Source organism: Pogona vitticeps, chromosome 4 (genome assembly GCF_051106095.1).
Source record: "Pogona vitticeps strain Pit_001003342236 chromosome 4, PviZW2.1, whole genome shotgun sequence".
NCBI classification, from domain to species: domain Eukaryota; kingdom Metazoa; phylum Chordata; class Lepidosauria; order Squamata; family Agamidae; genus Pogona; species Pogona vitticeps.
In genome coordinates this window covers 138199981-138218803 of record NC_135786.1, presented here as the reverse complement: position 1 = coordinate 138218803, position 18823 = coordinate 138199981, and the positions used below count along the sequence as shown (strand labels likewise).

General features: G+C 48.6%; 1 protein-coding gene across 3 annotated transcripts; it reads right to left on the bottom strand.

Moving 5' to 3' along the window:
• Window positions 1-4007: 4007 nt before the first annotated feature.
• On the bottom strand, window positions 4008-18333 carry IRX2 (iroquois homeobox 2). Of its 3 annotated transcripts, none has more exons than XM_020795580.3 (5): window positions 17179-18333; window positions 15027-15456; window positions 13340-14131; window positions 12173-12243; window positions 4008-4750 (listed from the first exon to the last, which is right to left on the bottom strand). In XM_020795580.3, the coding sequence occupies exons 1-4, from the start codon at window positions 17419-17421 to the stop codon at window positions 12200-12202; spliced, it is 1509 nt and encodes a 502-aa protein (XP_020651239.3). In that variant the 5' UTR covers window positions 17422-18333; the 3' UTR covers window positions 4008-4750; window positions 12173-12199. The 3 variants fall into 3 exon arrangements, with proteins under 3 accessions (XP_020651239.3, XP_020651238.3, XP_020651240.3); XM_020795579.3 differs by lacking the exon at window positions 4008-4750 and adding an exon at window positions 10559-11213 and having other exon boundaries at window positions 17179-18332; XM_020795581.3 differs by lacking the exons at window positions 4008-4750; window positions 17179-18333 and adding exons at window positions 10559-11213; window positions 16209-17107.
• Between the last annotated feature and the right edge of the window lie 490 nt (window positions 18334-18823).

Below are 18823 nucleotides of genomic sequence, written 5' to 3'. Positions count from 1 at the left end.
TTCTCTTCTTTGGGGGATATCGTGTTCTGCTACAAAGCATGACTGCAATGTAATGCACGCCGGAAAGAAAGAAGCAGCAGCAAAGGAGAGAGAGAGAAAAAAAAGCACTCGGATCTGTAACGCTGGCGTCGAGAAGGCATTGTCCGGGCTGAGAAGAGATACTCTCCCGCTTCTCAAACGCTTCTCTTGCTTTGGATGTAAACTTTAAAGAGGCTGTTTCGGGGACAATGTCTCTTCCGCTCTCTTAATTACTCTGTTTCAGTCCCTTTCCCCCACCCCTCAACCCACCCACGGATTCCCATCTGGCCGAAGGAAACTTCCCTTCTAGTTTGGATCCACGTGTCCTCTTCTCCTTCTCACCTTCTGAGCGGGGATGTATTCCTTTTGCCTAAACTGGCAAGGACTAGAAGCAAAGATAAGCAGGTGAGGCAAAGTTGAGACGCATGTCTTGGCGAACCCTCGAGATGGGATGAGGTCAAACGACAGTATCAGGGCCCGAAACTCCTACGGCAGATCCTAAGAACATTTGTCTGAGAATTGGACAGATGGTGGTGGTAGTTGGCATACTAAAGATCTTACACAAACACGGATCTTGAGAGAGGTGAGAAGCCAGGATGACGGGACTACGTTGTCATTGCACTGAATAGGACACTTCTAAGTTGACACACACATATTGCTGAAGAATCCTCATAATTCGGAGAAGCTCGCATTGAAATAAATCTGTTAGCCAGTACAGCGCCACAATAGTTTGTCTTTTATCTCTTTATATTTACTTATATTTATATTTATTTTCTCCCCTATTTTCACTTTAATATTTGCCAATCCGGTGAGACAGACGAAATCGTCTACCTCTCTGGAAACTGTCAAAAGGAAGTTAATGTTAGAGGCGCTTGGTCCAGACCTAGCACCTTTACTTATGTTGGTTGGCACGTTACACTGAACTCAGTGGAATTTACTTCTGAGTAAAGATGTCTTAGGGTTGTATGTGTGTGTGAGGCAGAAAAGGCTAGATTCAAATTTCATTGTAGTCCCAAAGACAGAGAAGGTGACCTTCAGCATCTCCCCGCTCCTTCACTATATGGGCGGAAAGTATCAGCAACCTACCTATGTACTATCTGAGGCAGCTGTACATAAACACTGTTCTAAAGCAGGCATCTAACAGGCCGCCCTCTAGATGTGCTGAATTGCAACGCCCAATGTCCACAGCCAGGATGCTTCATGGTGTTAATGGGCACGCTAGTACAAACTTACTTTGAGAATAAAATCCCATCGAACTCAATTTCTGGGTAAAGGGCTACAAGATCATGCTAAGAATCTCTCTAACTGTAATCAATCGGATGTAACAGTGCTCAGCATTGGCAGGATCTTGCCCACTACTTGCAGTTCAATGCCTGCCCTCGATTTACTTCAGTAGGACTTGCTCAGAAGGAGAACTTACTTGCGGACTGCAGTGCACCTTTCAGAGTTCTGCAGGCTAAGGCTAGTGGCACGTAATAATAATAATAATAATAATAATAATAATAATAATAATAATAATAATAATAATAATAATAATAATAATAATAATAATAATAATAATAATAATAATAAATGGCACTCATCGTTGCCATGGAAGAGCAAGGTTAATTAAACGTAAGGGTGGGATTCCCTTTCTTGGAAAAGACCCCAAAACAAACCGCTCCTTGTTTAAGTAAATTGCTTTTTGCAGCCTTCCAGATTTTAGAAAGAGGTGGAATGGATATTGCTGCTCATCATCATCAAGTGGTATTTTACGAGAAAAAGAGAGAAGGATGTTGAGACACTGGGTGGGCGCGTCTTTGGGCAGTTCCATACTATGCCGGGAAGTATTAAGAAGTAAGCCCTGTTGGTCGAAATCACCATTAGAGTAGACCCATTAAATGAATAGCATTTACATATGTGTTGATTTCTTCGGCTGTTGTCTCGGCGGGTCCATTCGAGTTGAGATTAAGCCACCGAGTGCAGAGAAACTTCTTGCAAGGCGACTCCTAGAGAAAAGCAGCCTTTTTGGAATATCCGGGTCTTACTCTATTTTATTTTCAAAGGTTTGATGTGTTTTACATAGCACCCGTTGCAACAGTCTTCCCTTGCCGTGTTAGATCTGTGCAGTTCGACGCTCCGTCCGCCGTTTGAAACGCTTTTTAAGAACCGGGGGAGTCTTCTCGCGCCCTCCCCCGGGGGTGGGGGTGGGGGGGTAAGGCGGCCGAGGCTCCCCGGGGTTTGGAGCGCAGCTTCCCCTTCGCGCCACGGCCGCCAAAACGACGGCGGTTACTCCGCAAAGGGCCCGCCGTCAAATAAATAAATAAATAACTCTTGCGAGCGAAGCGGAGGGAGCCGAGGGGGCCGAGCTGGTCGACGGCGGAGGGAAGGCGGTCGCGGGCGGGAGGGGGGAAAGGGGAGGGGAATCAGACGCGCGCCTCACGACCATTTAATTGCTCCTTTTAAACCTGCTATTACGATGTTAACTGGTTAAGTATATATTGCTGCCTTTTATTGCCTTGATGTGACAAATTAAACCATACCCGTCTGAAAAGCGGCATTCATTGGTGGAGGGCGAGGCAGGGAAAAGGGGGCCGAGGTGGGGGGGGGGAGGAAGGAGGGCAGAGCTGTCAGCCTGAATTAATGAAGGGGAAACTTACGTTTAGCCCTGCACAGCAAACCCCTCTGCGATTCTGCTGCCACTGCGTTTTGGGAAGGAAAGGGGGAAGGACTTCAGCTACACTAGATTTCTGTTCTCCTTTCTCTCTCGCTCTGCCTCTCTCTTCTCCCCCCCCCCTCCGAGGAGCTCTTTGGATGCCCTGAATTCCGTTTATTTAGACCAGCCCAAATTCATTCATTAAGTGAGAAGATTCTGTCAGCGGCCCTCTTTCGGGGTATAAAGGTCCGAGTTTTCTCCTCGCAGTCCTGTGAGCTGGAGAGCGCCGCGCAATCCTGCGCGTTTCCGCTCGGAAGGATCCCCCGTTGAATTGAATGGCGCCGGCACTTAATGAGGGGTGGGCAGACCGAGGCTGGAGGAGCGCGCAGGCAGGTCTGGCCCTCAGAGATCCCGCGGCCCTACGGCTCCCAGCGGCGCCGATGTTCCTGGGAAGACCTAGGGAAGAGTCCCCGTTCTTCCCTATGTCTCTCTCAAGTTGTGAAGCTTGAGAGAGAGAGACTTCCCGAAAAGCATCTCACATTCATCCCTATGTGGCTGAAATAAAAGGACAGCCTCTTTATAAATCAAGAGGACTAGCTATTCCGGGACTCTAAACCATTGCAGGGAGGCATTCAATGGAAAATAAATAAACGATCGGGCTGACCTAAAGTGTGGATGACTGTGTGTGCGTGTGTGCGTGTGTGTCTGTGTCGGTCTTTCGGGTTAAGTGATTTTGAGCCCACCTGTAGCTCTCCCGGTCCCATACTTCTCTACTGAGTCCACGGTCCAATGTATGGAAGCCCAAGGCACAAATCCCGGGGATATGCATATGCACGCATAGAGGCCTTTGGGACTCCCGAGTTGGAAGAGCCAGTCAGTCCGGATCCATTCACCACGTCGGACCTAATTCGTTTAAACCCGAAACTCTTTTAACATTCGGAGCCGCTGTCCTCACTATGATTGGGAAACGCAAAGAGTAGCAAGAACAAATTATTTTAAACAACAACTAACGGCAAGACCTCCCGGTTGTTCTCGTGAATGGGGGTCTGGCTAATTTATTGATGATTACTCGTGAACTTGGCTCTGGATTCCAATCCACTCGGGAACTCTCCCTTTTGAAATGTGTGTGCCCGCTTCCCCCTTTTGGCCTCTGTAAAGACACCTCTTCGAGAGATCTCAAAACCTCAACTCCGCCTAAGTTGCTTTGAATGAGCCAAGTTTCCCCGGTGGATCACCGGTACATAGAGAAAGATCCTTTCCTCCCTGCCCCGTGGTGAGATCCTTATTCATTCGCACCTGAGTCCGGCGTTAGTCTCGCCAGTTTGTCAACGGTCTGGCGAACAGAGGTCAAGACTGACTTTCAATTACGTTTATTTTTGCGCAGTAATTCCCAAGGAGAGGATGACTGATCTTCGGCTGGAAGACCAAGGCCAGCGAAGGGTTGTATTGAGAAATGTCTGGATCATTTTGATGGTGGTGATCAACCCATGCACCAACCCCATCCACCGCTAAAGAGCTTAGGCGCGGGGCACAGGAGTACTTTCTTTTAATCTCCCGTTTCTCCATTTTTGCCCCTCCAGTAGTGGTGGGAAGAATAGATACAAGAGTATAGCCATTGGCCTCTTGGAATTTAAAAAAAAATCTATTTTTTTTCTAAACTCAGCCTTTCAAGTCCCAGCACTCCTATTTCGGTGGCATCCGCGAAGGATGCCAAGTGGGCATTTATCTCGACGTCATTTCCTTTGGGATCCTGAAACTTGGTCAGGATCGGGCTGAGCATCTCTGTGCAAACAACCCCCCCCCCGCCGTTGAATATGGCCCCTTCAAATCAGACCGGTGTCACACTGGCCTTTCCTCCCCATGCACGTCCAGTTACGGCGAAGAGCAACTCGGATTCCTCATTCTTCTGAGTTAAAGAGGAAGCTGAGGATTAAAAAGATACTTGCTCCCCCTTGAAGGAAGGAAGAGGGAATGGGGACGCGGGCTGCTCTCCTCCATCTGCGCTCTGCTGATCGGCTCCGCAGCTCTCTGGGGTTTCTTCCCAGCTGCGATACGTTTAGGCGGCTGTTTCTCTCCTCTCAAACTAAACTGCGGTCTCTAGGAAGGGAGAAAGAAAGACCCCGGTGAGAATCCGGAACGGGAGCAGGGCAGGGTGGGAGAAAAGATGGGTGCTCCCACCCGACCCAGCAGCCGGAAGTAGGTGGCGGGAGAAGGAAGGAAACGGAGGACGACGACGACTTCCTAATGAAATCAAATCGGGATCCATTACACAAGAGGATTAGCTAATTACCAGATCAGAGGGACGGAAAGGAAAAATAAATAAATGTGCCTTTAAGTAACCGAAAGTAATTATAAGCCCATTGTTGACGCTAACGATTAATAATTGATCGGATGTTCTACACAATGAAATGTCAGTTTATGCGCCTTCGAATGCACATATGGCTGCTGCTTTTCAAGGAGCGGAAGACTGTGCCAGCCAGATCCTAACCGTTTTGCTTGGAAATAATGTCCCGTAACTACAACAGTGGATACGGTACTTCCGTTTCTTCAAGCAAGGAAGGGAAACTTCCCGTTTGAATAGATGGATGTTTTTTAACCTGGGTATCACCTAAGGAAAGAATTGGCATATTTGATTCGGATTTGGAGATTACTGGCAGCACGATTCCCAATTTCGAAACTCTCTCTCTCCACCGGCGCGTAAATGATTAAAGCTTAAACAGGACTAACTATTATTGTGCAAGTGACTTATTTAACAGGAAGATCGAGACCGAGCTGAAAAGAGGAGATTGCTACTTTTTCACTCCCCCCCCGCTTTTTTGGGGGTGAAACCGAAACAGCACGCGAGAAATTACAACAAGGGTTCAGAGGAAACGTCTTAACCTAAGAGATCCTTGACACTTCGTTTTTTGCGTCACTGGAAATCTTCCCGGGAGGAGAGGGATAGTGGATCGCAGTGGTCCAGCTGGCAACCACTTACTGGGCAACTTAATGGCTGAAAGTGGGTGATGGAGGCCTGTTCGAAGAATCGGGATTAACAGGAGCACGCAGGCAAGCGGGCACACACTTTAAAAAATGCGCCCCGGTAGCCTATAAGGCCATTAAGTCTCTGGTGGTTGTGATTCTGCCCCTCTTGTTCCCAATGGCCAATCTCCTATAGATTGGCATGGAATAGGGAAGCAAGCAAAGACCGGGACGAAAACTGACGAGAGAACGGCAGGTTTAGGGAGAAATACGTGTTTGATAGAAATGGTTTGGGATCACAAAGGCCTTCCTGGTGAAAGGGAAGCTATTGGCAGCACGTTTCCCCTTTTCGATAGGCACTTTCTCTCTGCACTTGAACATAAATGATTAAGGCTTAAACAATAGTGTTTAAAAAAAAAAACCCAAAAAACAGCCCAGCAGCTCCCTGGTCAAGCAGACTTCAATGGCAAGGAAGGCCTCAGGTTTGCGAGCTTCAAAAATCTGGTGTGTTAGCAAGAGTTGGATGCACTTAACTCCGCGCCCCTGACTTCTACCAGAAGGGGACATCTCTATCGGCGCGCCAGGGAACCGAATGGGAACTTACTCCCGAGTAAAAGTGTACACATGTTGTCAGCCGTAATCCGTTTTGCCAGTGTTAATGAGCAATAAAGCTTTGAGCTGTTAATTGGATTCGGCTTCTCTGTCTCTCCCTCTCTTTCCCTCCTCCATTTATGAGCTGTGACGCTTAGGGCGCGTCTTCTTCAAGGCCTTGTCCGGAGCCGGGCTGGGCGCTTGGGGAGGGGGGGGCAACCCGAATGCCTCCTGCGTCGTTTAGACTGATTCGCACCGGCAACCGAATCCCATCTCTTCGACCATGGCTCTGAAGTGAAAAGAACCTAAAACGCCCATTCAACGTCGCGGCGTTTGTCGCCTGGCTAAATAATAATATCAGCCCGGGGTGTCTGTGATCCGCGGGGCCGGGGAACCATATTCGCACTTTTCCGCCAAGGAAATCGGTTTTCGCCGAAACCCACCGGCTTCCTTCCAGACAAAGGCTGTGAACCAGCCAGCGTCCGGCTCTTTTTCTGCGGCCCAGTCCTCTGCGCATCTAATTAGGAGGCAAGGTCCGGTGCCTTCACCGCGGCTTTCTCCCGAGTAACCGCGTGTTCCATTGCAGCCCAGCCTAACGCTCGGCATTCCGAATTGAATGGGAAGCGAGTAGGCACCGTTTCTGATTGGTTTCTTTTTTTGTTGGGGGGGGGCTCAGGTGCGAGAAGCCCCGGAGGTTCTTTCGCCATCCAGCAGCTTCTAAACCAGCTCAAGGGCAACCCATTCCCCGGTGGTGGCTCTTATGAACAAGGAGGCTACCCCCGTCCCTGCACCGATGTACTTGGTTGCTGGAGGCTTGTCCCTCCCAGTCTTCCTTGCAAGCTATAGCAACACTCCCCGCCTCAACCCCCCCTATCTCACACACACACACACCCTCAGTGTTTTGACAGGGAGAGAGAAAGGCCAGTGGTCAGTGATTCGGCGTCTTGACCCAGGCTTCGCCTCACCCCCTTTCTGGGTCTCTCCTTGCCGGCAATCAAAGGTGAAACAGGTTCCTTCAGCAAAGTTTCCCAGGAACCATCGCTCTCATCCTGGGGGCAAATGTGAACATTGCCAGGCAGAAGCGAGTCGAGGGAGAAGGAAATTCCTCGCGCCCCCCCCCTTATTGGACAACAGCAAACCCAGTGGGTCCCTATGTACTCTTGCCGGTGGGGTTGGGGGGGGGGGAATGGGCCGGGATGGAAGAGAACAGACCGATGAACTGAAGTCTGCGTTAAATCAACGCAGGAACTTCCTCAGAGGGAGCAGCTGGCAGCTTCCAGGTAGACGCACAAACTACAAGTAGGATTAATTGGAAAAGAAATGTGGGGGGGGGGGGAAGAGAGAAGGTTTCCTGGAATTTGGAATCCCAACAAGCCTGTTCTCTGCAGCACAACTAAGGGATAGCGCTAATCAAAAATAAACAGTCTCCTCCCCCGAACTTTTTAAAAGAAAGGATTTGAATAGCCGTTTATGAATTCCAGAAGCGGTTAAGAAAATATTTGCACCCTTTCCTGAGCTGCCGCATCCTCCATCTGCCCGGAAGATTCCCAGTGCCAACCCTCCACTGAACTGAATGGGAAATAAACAGGGATTATGGTCCGTCAAGAAGGGTTTAGCGAAGGAGAACTTCCTGCTGAAGTAGGCCCTCTGAGCAGGAGAACTTCCCTTGGAGTAATTTGAATTAATATTTCAGAAATCAGTCGTTTTGCCAAATCATTGAGCGGGGGGAGAGGAGGAGAAGGAGGAGGAGGGCAGACTGCCCGCTAGAGACCGTCCTAATTCATATTCTCTCTCGCTCTCTCGGAGATTATAGCAAACCCGTTGGATCTGACAGGCAAAAAGGGAAAATGTTTCAAAGCCAGCTGCCCAAAGTCTTTCGACTTTTCTTTCCAGAAAAAGAAATCCCAGGTCTAAATTCTAGCAAGGGGTAAGTAAATTATGGAAATCTTAGATAATTCTTTGGGCGTATAAACATCAAAGGAGAGTCGTTAGCTTTCCTAATCTCTGCCACAGAATGGATTTTGAAAAAAAGAATAAAATAAAATAAAACCAACTGAAATGTACACGTTCCCCGGTAGAGAACCTGGGTTATATAAAAGTAGAAGGAGGGGGAGACGAAAAGGGAGGAGGGAGGGAGGGGGAGTGATTCGAGCAATAGAAGAAGCTGTTCGCCAGGAATAAAACAAGAGGGGAGACACACCAAATAGTTTAACAGTTTTCGCCGCCGTAATCATTTGAATCGCTAGAATGGAAAGGTTTGCATCTGTATCGCCCATCTGCCAATATTTAGGAATAATGTTTCCTCGGGGAGTTCTAGACTAGACTTCTTCTTTTCTTTTCTGTTTTTAAATCTACTGGGTAGTATTTAAATATGACATTATTTTAAACCCGCACACTCCCATTAAAAAGTAAAAATTCCATTTTACTACTATTATACGACCACGCACACGAGGGCGGGCGCCCGCCCATTGCAGGCTTTTTCGTTTGAACCTTTTTTTTTCCATTCTGAGATAAAAACGTCAGCAAATGGCTAACAGCATAATCTACCGGGAAGTTCTCCTGCGCATGCCCCCACCCCGAAGAAATCTTACACAGTCTTTTACATGAGCCTCATTGAGAGGAATGGACACACCGAGCACTTAGGCAGATCCCTACAGTTTCAGCAGAACCATGTTCAGGGGCATTTCCTTTTAAGCTGATCGTGTCATATTTTTCACTGAATAATTTGAAATACCATCGAAAGGATTTCATGCAAGAAATAAATGCATTCATGCAGTAAGTCGGTGGGAGCATAACGATCTGATCAAAAGGTATGAATATGGGTTCACACATTCTTCCTATTTACTATTTGCATATATGTATTGCAGCAAAGAAAAAAAACAACGCCTAGCAGGTAGGTTGGAATTTAATTCTACATCTACCTGTAAACTGTTTTCTGGAAATAAAATAGAGTACAGATCTCTGTTGCTCCAGCAAACAGCCCTGATTATTTATCGTTTTGGAAAAACCAAAAAAAAAAAATGCATAGTGTCCTACACGTATTTTCTTTGCAACCAGCTCTGTTCATATCAGCGACAACTCAAAGGAATTAGACTTAATGCCTTCAAAATATATCCTTCACTTTCAGAAAAACAAGTTTATTTCCCCCACGAGTTTCCCAACTTGTTCGGGCAGAGGCCTGTCGTTTGGCGAACCTGCTCTATGTACTAAGAAAACAATAGACAATAGCATCATCGTCATCAACAGCAGCGGCAAAATAACAACAGGCAATTACATTTTGGTAATAAACAAGGCTAGCTAACCTTCTTGTAATTACAGCTTTGACTCAACACAGGAGCGCTGGCACACACGCAGAGAGGGACTCCACATTCTTTATCCAGTTAACATTCCCTAGGCTGAAGCCTGAAGTATCTGAGATCACTTTCAAATGCCCTTTCTAACAAGCCCCTGAGCAAGAGGCCACTAATTTTCAGTGAACAAAAAGCCACTGGAGAGAGCCCCGTTTGTCAATATCAACTGGTCCAGCAATTTCCCATCTTCAGACACATCGGGCCTATCCGAGCTGGCAGATGTTTAGACAAGATTTTATAAATTGTTCAATATCAGCCTGTAATGAACCCCAACTGACCATTCCAAAGCAGCTAAAAGCATCCAGGATCTCCCCTGCTGGGATCTAATAATGCTCTCACGCTGGAACATTATTAATCATGGAATAAAATAGATGAGCCTCTTGAAAAATAAGTGTATGATTGATTAAAGGGCAATCTAAGAAGCTATTATTCTTGTTTCATAACCGTAAGTTATATTCACTCAATTTATCTTTGGGGGAGAAAATAAATGGTTGTTTGTCTCTTTATTGAAATTATATTATATGGGAATTCTCATTATTTGCTGGGTGAGGGAAATGAAGTGATTATTTAGCATGTTTTTGGAGCAAAGGTAGGTGTCTTAGGTGATCGCCACATTACAGATATAAATAAAAAGCATTTTTAAAGGGTATGATAATTTGCATTCCCCCTAGTTTTAATTAGATATAGCAATCTTTTGATTAAAATGAAATATGTTTGCTTAAAACATGTGTTAAAATGACAAGTTTTAATTAACAGTATTTCTACTAAATATAACAGCATATATGGCAATAATGCATCACTTAATTCTCAAGGTTTTCATTGTCCTAAATATACATGCATTCAAATAGATTCAATTGGTCATATGGCTAAATATATTCCAAAAAGTTTAGAAGTTAATGTTAATTGTTGTCAGTGATGTTTTGTAAGCTACCACACCTATTGCGTTTATAGGTTGCATTTATATTGCATACATATATTGAAAAGGAATAAAAAAGCCACCACCTTTTTGTAGACTAATCTGTTTTTATTTACAATTAAAGATATAAATTAGTAAAGAATTCTCATTAAACAATGAGGGATTGTATCACCATCAATATCTCAAATAAAAACCAGGCATAATTTATTTACAAAAGAGTTGGGATTCCATTGCAATACAACTTGCATAAAATTACTAGAAGCTTTTTTATCATTACAAAAATAAATATCAAATATGTTTCCACTTTGTAAGTACTCAAGTTTTTCAGTCATGGGTTTCATTAATTAATCCCTACTGTATGCATCTTTTACAAAGAATTTGTACAATAAATCCTATCACACCTACAGAATATAGATATATATATACCGTGGCAATGAAGTGATCAATTCAAGATATCCTGAGAAAAAAAACAGCTTTTTTTTTTGTCTTCCTTTTAAAATCACACATACATGGGGGGAACTAGACTATACCAGCGAATTCACATAATGTCCATCAAAAATCTGTTTTAATAATTAGACAGAGTCTTGTAGATTTAATAGTGTTCTGTGGTCTTCTTTTATACAGTGGCACAAGATGTGATCCGGATTTAGAGTTTTGTTAGAGATAGACAGAGAGATAGATAGATTAGCTTGGGAAGAGATGATGGCTTGTTGACTTTTCTCAAAGCAATTGTGACACCTACCTGTGGACCAAGGAAAACACCAGATCATCCACAATCTTTCAGTTACATGAGGAGCATTAAAAAACGGAAGGTAAACTAATGCTTATTCTCCTTTCTTGACATCGTAAGTTGGGAAATGGGTTTTATCACTGGGTGTAGTTGTTTTCTTTTCTTTCTTTTTTTTTGGAGGGGAGGGGGAATATTTTGAGCTAAATGGTATTCTTCAGTCCTAACTATAGTAGCTATTTGGAAATAGATGGGGGTGCGGGGGTGGGGAGAGAATCAAGGCAATTCATACAAACCCCACTTGGAATCCAGCCAGCATTCATCTCATTGTTTCTTCTGTTTGAAATGTATATGAGCATACCAAATAAATGAAGTGTGATGCAGTTCTTAGACTTCCAGGTTTATGGCAATGCCTTAGGGTGTAACTGAGCCAGACGTTCTTCTGCACAGGCCCACCAAAATGAATGAGAGTAACTATGTTCTTACTGCTTTTACTCAGTAGGCTTATATACATTTCAAATACTAGAGCGAGACAATGAGATTAATTCTGGCTATGTTCCAAACCATAGCATGTGCTCCTTCTTTCCCATTCATTTCAGTAGAGTTCTGTGCAGGATAACTTCCCTACTGAATCGTATCCTTCATTTGCAAATAATGACTTGGGAAAATGGGTAACTATCACGATTTAAATACCTGTACGAAAATGCAGGATTTTTGAAAAGAATCAATGGGAATGGTGTGTAATGCAACTGAACTGACTTCTTAAAAAGGAAGAAAGAAAGATAAAAGGAGGGGGTGAAAATACAATAGGCTTTTCTTTGCCATCATGCTCTTTGGTAGTGGAGCAAAACATTGACATTAAGCCAATTTATAGGCTGGGCAATAGGACTTGAGAGCAGATGCCAAGCAATCTTCCTAAGCAGTGTAACAGAATAAACAGGAAAAAGAAAATGAAAGGAACTGGTCTCACTTACTTGCCTGGCTGCTGTGCGATTGCACTTCTATAGGTATGGTTGTACTCCTACTGTGCACACTTCAGTGGGGTCTGTCAAAATAGAAGCGTCAGTTAGTCACAGGACACAGCTGGCTAACTAGATTATACACTCTAGGCATGGCCTAGCTCGCTTGCACAAAACCTAGAGCCCAGAGCCCAGTCCTTGGAAAACCTGTGCTTCGGTTAGCATTTCTCAGCTTAAGTGAAGGTTCAAGGGAGGGATTCATTTGAACTCAACAACAACATGGTTTGTAACAATTCCTTAGAACAATAATAGACCCTTGAGCAAGACAAGCAACCAAAGAAACAATTCTAAAGCACATTTACTCTGGAATAAAACTGTACTCCTACATAACCTTGCCTGGCAGTAAATCCCATTAAATGGCATAGTTCACAAAGGAAGGGACAGATCAACATTTTATTTGCTACACATTGTTTCAAGCAAACTATATTTTTCCATCTTTTTCCTTTTTTCTCCTAAAAACAGAAATTACCCCTCTTTTGCAAATATTAAATGAAACATGTATTTCATTTTAACCAAAAACTGTATTGTGTATTTATACTTCTTCTCCTTCCTTAACTACAAGAAAAAGTTATTGAACTCCTTTAAAGATAGTCTTACCATTCCTTTAACAAAACATTTTAATGAGTGGAATAGTGAAGCATTTGTTTTTATAATACATTTTAATTAGGATCTGTTCGGCAATTATTTATTTACATTCCCTTCCTAAACCCCATTAATCAGTGGGAGACAAATCCCCTTGTCTTCAGTGAAATCTTCTTCGGAAGAGTTCTGATTGAAGCCACAGCCCTGGGCTGCAGTCCTGAAGGCACAAGAGGTGCTTTAAAATGAAGTAAGGCAAAACAAACAAACCAGGGAAAGCTAAAGGGACTTCCTACAGCCGAACCGCCTGCTGGATTGCAGTCAGAAGAAAAAGACAAAGACCAAAAAAATCAGAAACAAACAAAAACCCAGGGGGTTTTGGACCTCCAGGTGTTGCGCTCCGGACCTTCTCTCTCCCCGTCAACAAAACTATTTTGTGAGGTGCCTCTTTCGATACTGATGGGGCGTTTTTTCTCCCTCCCCCCCTTTTCTCCCTCCCTCCCCTCTCCCCTTGGGCAGCAAAAGGAGGCAGGGGCCACCTACCTTTCTTCGTGTCTGAAACCGAGGGTTTGTAATGTGGTTCGAGGTGGCCCGCGGCGGTTTTCAAGGAATTCTCCGCGCCTTGCTTGGGAGCCGAGCTGCCGCCGCCGCCGCCGCCGTTGCTACTGATCACCGTCTGACTGAGTCCCCCCTCGCCGGAGGCCATGGCGGCCGAATTGTACCTCAGGATGCCCTGGCCCTGGAGGGCGTTGAAGTTCCCATAGTTTGTGTAATTGCTATAAAAAGGCGACGTGTAATAAATATGCCTCCCCAGCAGCGAAGAGGGCGAGTAGGCAGCGTTGTGCGGGGCGGAAGAGGGCTGGGCCGACGGCGGACAGCTCTGGCCCAGGCTGTGGGGATGCGGGTGGTGATGCGGGTGGGGAGGGGGGTGCTTAAGGTCCGAAGTGGCGATCTCGGCCAGCGACCACAGCTTGGGCTTGCTGGCCTGCGTGGTCTGCTGCTGTTGCTGCTGCGACGCCGCAGAAGAGATCCGGGCGTCCAAGGCCGCTTTGTTCGCGTTTCTGGCCGAGTCCTCCGAGTGGGGGTGGCCCAGGAGAGGGGCCTCCACGCCGGTGAGAGGGGAAGAGGTGACGGGCTTGATGGGGAGGCCCCGATCGGCCTCCTCCTCGTCGTCCTCCTCCTCCTCCTCGTCGTCGTCTTCGATCTCCTCGTATTTGTCCTTGCAGTCCGAGCCAGATTCGCAGAGCGTGTCCCTGGCCCGGCAAGGGCCCTTCTCGCCGTCCGATTCGGCCGAGCAGGAATGGTCGGTGAGGGAGTCCACCTGCAAGCTGATCCCTGCAGCAGCAAAAACAAAACAACCAGGGGGACCGTCAAGGAGACCAAGGGAGGAAGGAGGGGAGGCGGAGGCAGGACAGGAGCACCCTCCGAGTCCCCGGCCCGCCCAACCAAAAAAAGAGACCGCTGGGGACCCGAGGCCTTTGATCTCCGATTAACATTCCAACGCACGCGCGTCCTCCCCCCCCCGCACCCGCACCCGCGACCCCAGCCCCCTTCCTCAACAGGCCGAAAGGGGCTTCCTTCCTGGGGGACCCGCTCCATTGCAGCTCTTTGCAAGTCAAAAGCGGGGTTTTTTTTTTGCCTGCCCCGAATCTCAGCTGAAGGTGAGAAGCACGTTCAGTCCCTGAACTGGCTTGTCGTGCCCGAACTGGCTTGTCGCCATAGGAATTACTATTCAGCAAAATGCAGGCCTCCCTTTTCAGGGCTCTTGTAAGGATTTCTAAGGTGTAAGCGCCTTGAATATTTGGAACAAATTAGTTCATGCTAAGTATGATGATGGTGATGACGATAAGGGATAGCGGCAGCCCCCTTTATCAGTGCGGCTATTTGAACAGGAATCCCTGCCGGACTAAGTATTGACCTTCCGATGAAAGGAAACCCTTTACACGGAAGAAAGGGGCTCTCCAATCCCTCGGGCTTTAAAGAGAAGGGGCAGAGGCTGCTACAGAGCCCCTAGGCATGAAGATGAAGCAAGCTATGCAGAAAGAGGCCTGGCTGTTCACCAGTATAGGAGCTGGGTGGGGAGAGCGCTGTGCCTCCAAGGGATTGCCACCCAGCACGCCCTTACTTACCTGGGAGGCAGGCCCCCTTGAACGCAGAGGCCGAGGTAGGCAGAGCTGCTTCTCGGCCCATTGTCTTCCCCGCCCCCGGGAGCCCGCCTGCCCCCTCTCACCTTCATCCTCGGCCGAGGTCTCGTTGGTGTCGCGCACTTTGTCGGACGCCGTCTCCTCCTTGCTCCGCACGCCGCCGCCGCCGCCGCTCCCGTCCGCATCCAAGTCCTCGTCTTCGTCTTCGCTCTTGTTGCGCGGCGCCCAGGTCATCTTGTTCTCCTTCTTGAGCCGCCGCCGGGCGTTGGCGAACCAGGTGGAGACCTGGGTGAGGGTCATCTTGGTGATGATGGCCAGCATGATCTTCTCGCCCTTGGTCGGGTAAGGGTTCTTGCGGTGCTCCTGCAGCCAGGCCTTCAGCGTGGCCGTGGCATCTCGCGTGGCGTTTTTCCGATAAGCAGGGTCGTTCAGCTGGTAAGGATACGCTGGGCTGCCGTAAGGGTGGTAGCTGATGGCCCCGCTCATGCCCGTCGTGTGGGCATCGTAAGGAGAGCCCTGCCAAGCACAAAAGCAAAAAGATGTGTGTGAGAGCCATTGATTCGAACTGTTAGTGCACCGACCAGAAGTTGTTGACAAAATCAGAGTAGGGATTATCATACATGTAATATGTATTCCCTAATATATATAACATATTTCTCCTAATAAATTATTTTCATAGCAAATAATACATTATATTATTTTCAACTGTTATGTCGAAATCTCCTATATTATTTTTAAAAGATACCCAGAGGGCATTAGAATCAACTTCCTTTCTCCTCACTGAAAGCTGCTGACACTGTCATTTACGCGTTTCAATTTACTGTAATTCAGTACAGACGTTTCTGTTTTCCCCCCTCCTACAGGTAACTTCTTAATATCTTTCTCCTTTCCCTCTCCTCCTCTTCCACATATTATTGCAACGACATCCCCTCTCCTACTATGGGAGGGAGGAAGACAGACACAACAAAGCCCCCCATTTAGCAATTCACTTCGCTAATGCATTGCAAATCCAATTTGCAAACCAGAAGATATGCACCGCTTCGAATTGGTCAAATGCGATATAATTAGCATTTTAATTCACCCTTTAAATGTTTAAATTGCGCTGATTTAAAGTCTACATAATACCAGGGTGTGGAGAAAGAGGGGGAAAAAATTAGTTGAGCAACTTGATAACTTTCAAAGCCAGTGCAAGAAGCGAAGCTGCGAGGCGCTGCAAATTTACCTAATACTCTTAAATAGCCCAGGAACAATAAGGCTTGGCAACTTACGGCTGCTTTTCTTCTGTCACGAGAAAGTCAAACAGAAGAACGTTTGAGATCGGCTCCCATTATCCTAAATAAAGATCGCTAGGCTGGGAGAAAAAACGGGAGGGGGGAGGGAAGATACTCCAGCCAAAGGCGCCCGATCTGATATCTCTTGTGTGGTGAAACAAAACGAACCCTTTGCCCCACTTTCCCAGGACCAATTGGCTCTTCTATCTTTAATCCTTGATCGGTTTGCAACAGCTACAAAACACTGACAATCGCCAGCACCAACACGTTCAGAAGCAATCGTGGGGTGGAAATCCATCCGAAGCTGCCTCTAACAGCGCGGGCGCGCAGACACACACACACTCTGTGTATCTCTCTCACACATGCACACTTTTGACCGAGTTTCGCCTTGAAAACCAGTAGAATTGCTCAGCAAAGAGATACACATGAAAAGAGATACGCAAAGAGATACGCGGCCGTAGAGAAAAGCAGAGGTAGAGGAGAGAATGAGGGAGAGAAACAGGAAAATAAAAGGAAAGAATAAAGACCCTTTTTTTGGGGGGGGAACGAAAGATGATAGAAGGGAGGGAGGAAAGAGGATAAGCGGGAAATGCGAAAGAGCAAGCGAGTGGGAGGGGAAGCGAAAATAACGAAGAATAAAGAAGGAAAGCCGCGAAAGACGGGACAACCGAAGGAAAGTAGAAGGAGGAAAGAAAAAGGAGAAAGAGCCGGACTGCGAGGACAACAGCCACCCTTTCCCTCTCTTCCCTTTAGTTTGCGTGCCTACGGCAGTTTGCCCAGTCTTGTATCCACACGACCACCCAGTCTAGCCCAGGCGGTCTCGGTGTTAGAGCCGTGGGGCGGGGGAGGGATGGAGGAGGAGGAGGAGGAGGAGGAGGAAGATGAAGATGGAGGAGGAGGAGGCTGGGGCTGAAGGTTGGCGCCGAAGCGGGTTGTTCGCTCGCTCGCCGGCTCGTCAGTTACCCACCATGTAGGAGGGGAATCCCGTGGTCGGGTCTGTGGAGTACTGGAGCGGGCTGCTGAAGCCAGTGGCGGCCGCCTGCGCGGTGAACGCCGCGGATCCGGGATACGGGCTGAACGCGGAGCCGGAAGACGACCTGGCCAGCTCTTCGCTCCTGGGCGCAGCCAAGGCGGACGCGCCGTACGCCGGGCAGGAGTAGAGCGCCAGCGAGCCCGGGGGCTGGTAGAGGTAGCCCTGAGGGTAGGACATGGCCGGCTGGCGGCGGGCGGGCAGCGGGCAGGCAGCAGCCGAGCGGGCAGGAGATGCAGCCGCGGCGGGGGCCGGGCTACCCGGAGGAGGAAAAGGAGGAGGAGGAGGTGGTGGTGGTGGTGGACGGCTGGCGCTTCAGCCGCCGCCGCCGCCGCTGCCGCCGCCGCCACTGCTGCCGCCGCCGCCGGGCGCTCCAGCCGCTGAGGAGCTCACAGCGTCCCCTCCATAGGCAGGAGGAGCGCGAGCCAAAAGGAGAGCTTGGCGCGAGGCGGAGGGAAGACCGCTCGCTCCTCCTGGACGCGGGCGGGCGGGCGGCGCGCACGCGCGCGCTCTCTCGCGCTCTCCTCCTTTCCCACGCAGAGAAGTCACCCACTGCTGGAGGAGGAGGAGGAGGAGGAGGAGGGGAAGGAGAAGATGGGCATCGGGGCAAAGGGAGCGCGCGGGGAGAAAAGGAGGGAGAGGACCGTGGGGAGGGAGGGGGTCTCCCGAAGCCCCGGCAAGAGAAGGGCCGGAAAAAAAGGGGGGGAGGGTGAACCCGCCGGGGCGGAGAACAGCCGCCGTCAGGCTGCACCGGGCAATCAGGCGCAGCCGGCCCGGGCTCTGCCTGCTTGCCTGCCCGCCTAGCTGGCTCCCTCCCTCCTTGCAGCCCGCCGCTGAGGCGAGGGAAGGCTTCTTTCACCCCCCAGCGCCCGCCACCAGCCTTGGATTTTGGACAAGGCATAGGACTGCGTGAGGCGAGGAGTTGGTGCGGAAAGGAGCTTCGGAGGGACATTGGCAAGGCGAGCTGTCCGTCACGGCGACTCATCTGCATATGTGGGGAAGACACGCCCCCTCACCGGCTGACTTCTTCCCAAATGGAGCCGAGGAAGGAAGGAAAGACTTGGGCGGGACTCTCTCGAAGAGCGAAATTAAAAAAAAAGGGGGGGAAGCCCCGCCCCTCTTCTCGGCGCCTGAAGACAGGAGAAGAGAGAGAGAGAGAGAGAGAGAGAGCGGGGAGGGAGACCGGGCGGGAGGCTTGAGGCCCAAGGGTGCAATGCCGTGGCTGGGACTGAAGGAGCTGGTGGCCGGACGCCGAGCCACGGAATGCGTTGTTGCATTCTTCCCTCCTCGCTAGCTCTCCCGCTTCTTCCCACTCACGTCCCCCACCCAGCCACCCCCCCTCATCTTTGGAGGTTTTCCAGCGTCACGTAGTCGCAGAGCTGTCCGCAGGGGAAGCGGAGGACGGCGGGAGGGGGGGGGAAAGGGGGCAAGAAAGCGGGCAGGCCACCAGGGGGAAGGCCTTCCCTTTCTCCCCTCACCCCCCCTCCACCCCCCCCCGGCACGCGGCTGATGCTTTGACAAGCGACAGTTGCCTGCCTTCCTCGGGCCAGCCCGCTCTTGAATGGGGATGCCTCAAAAGTCG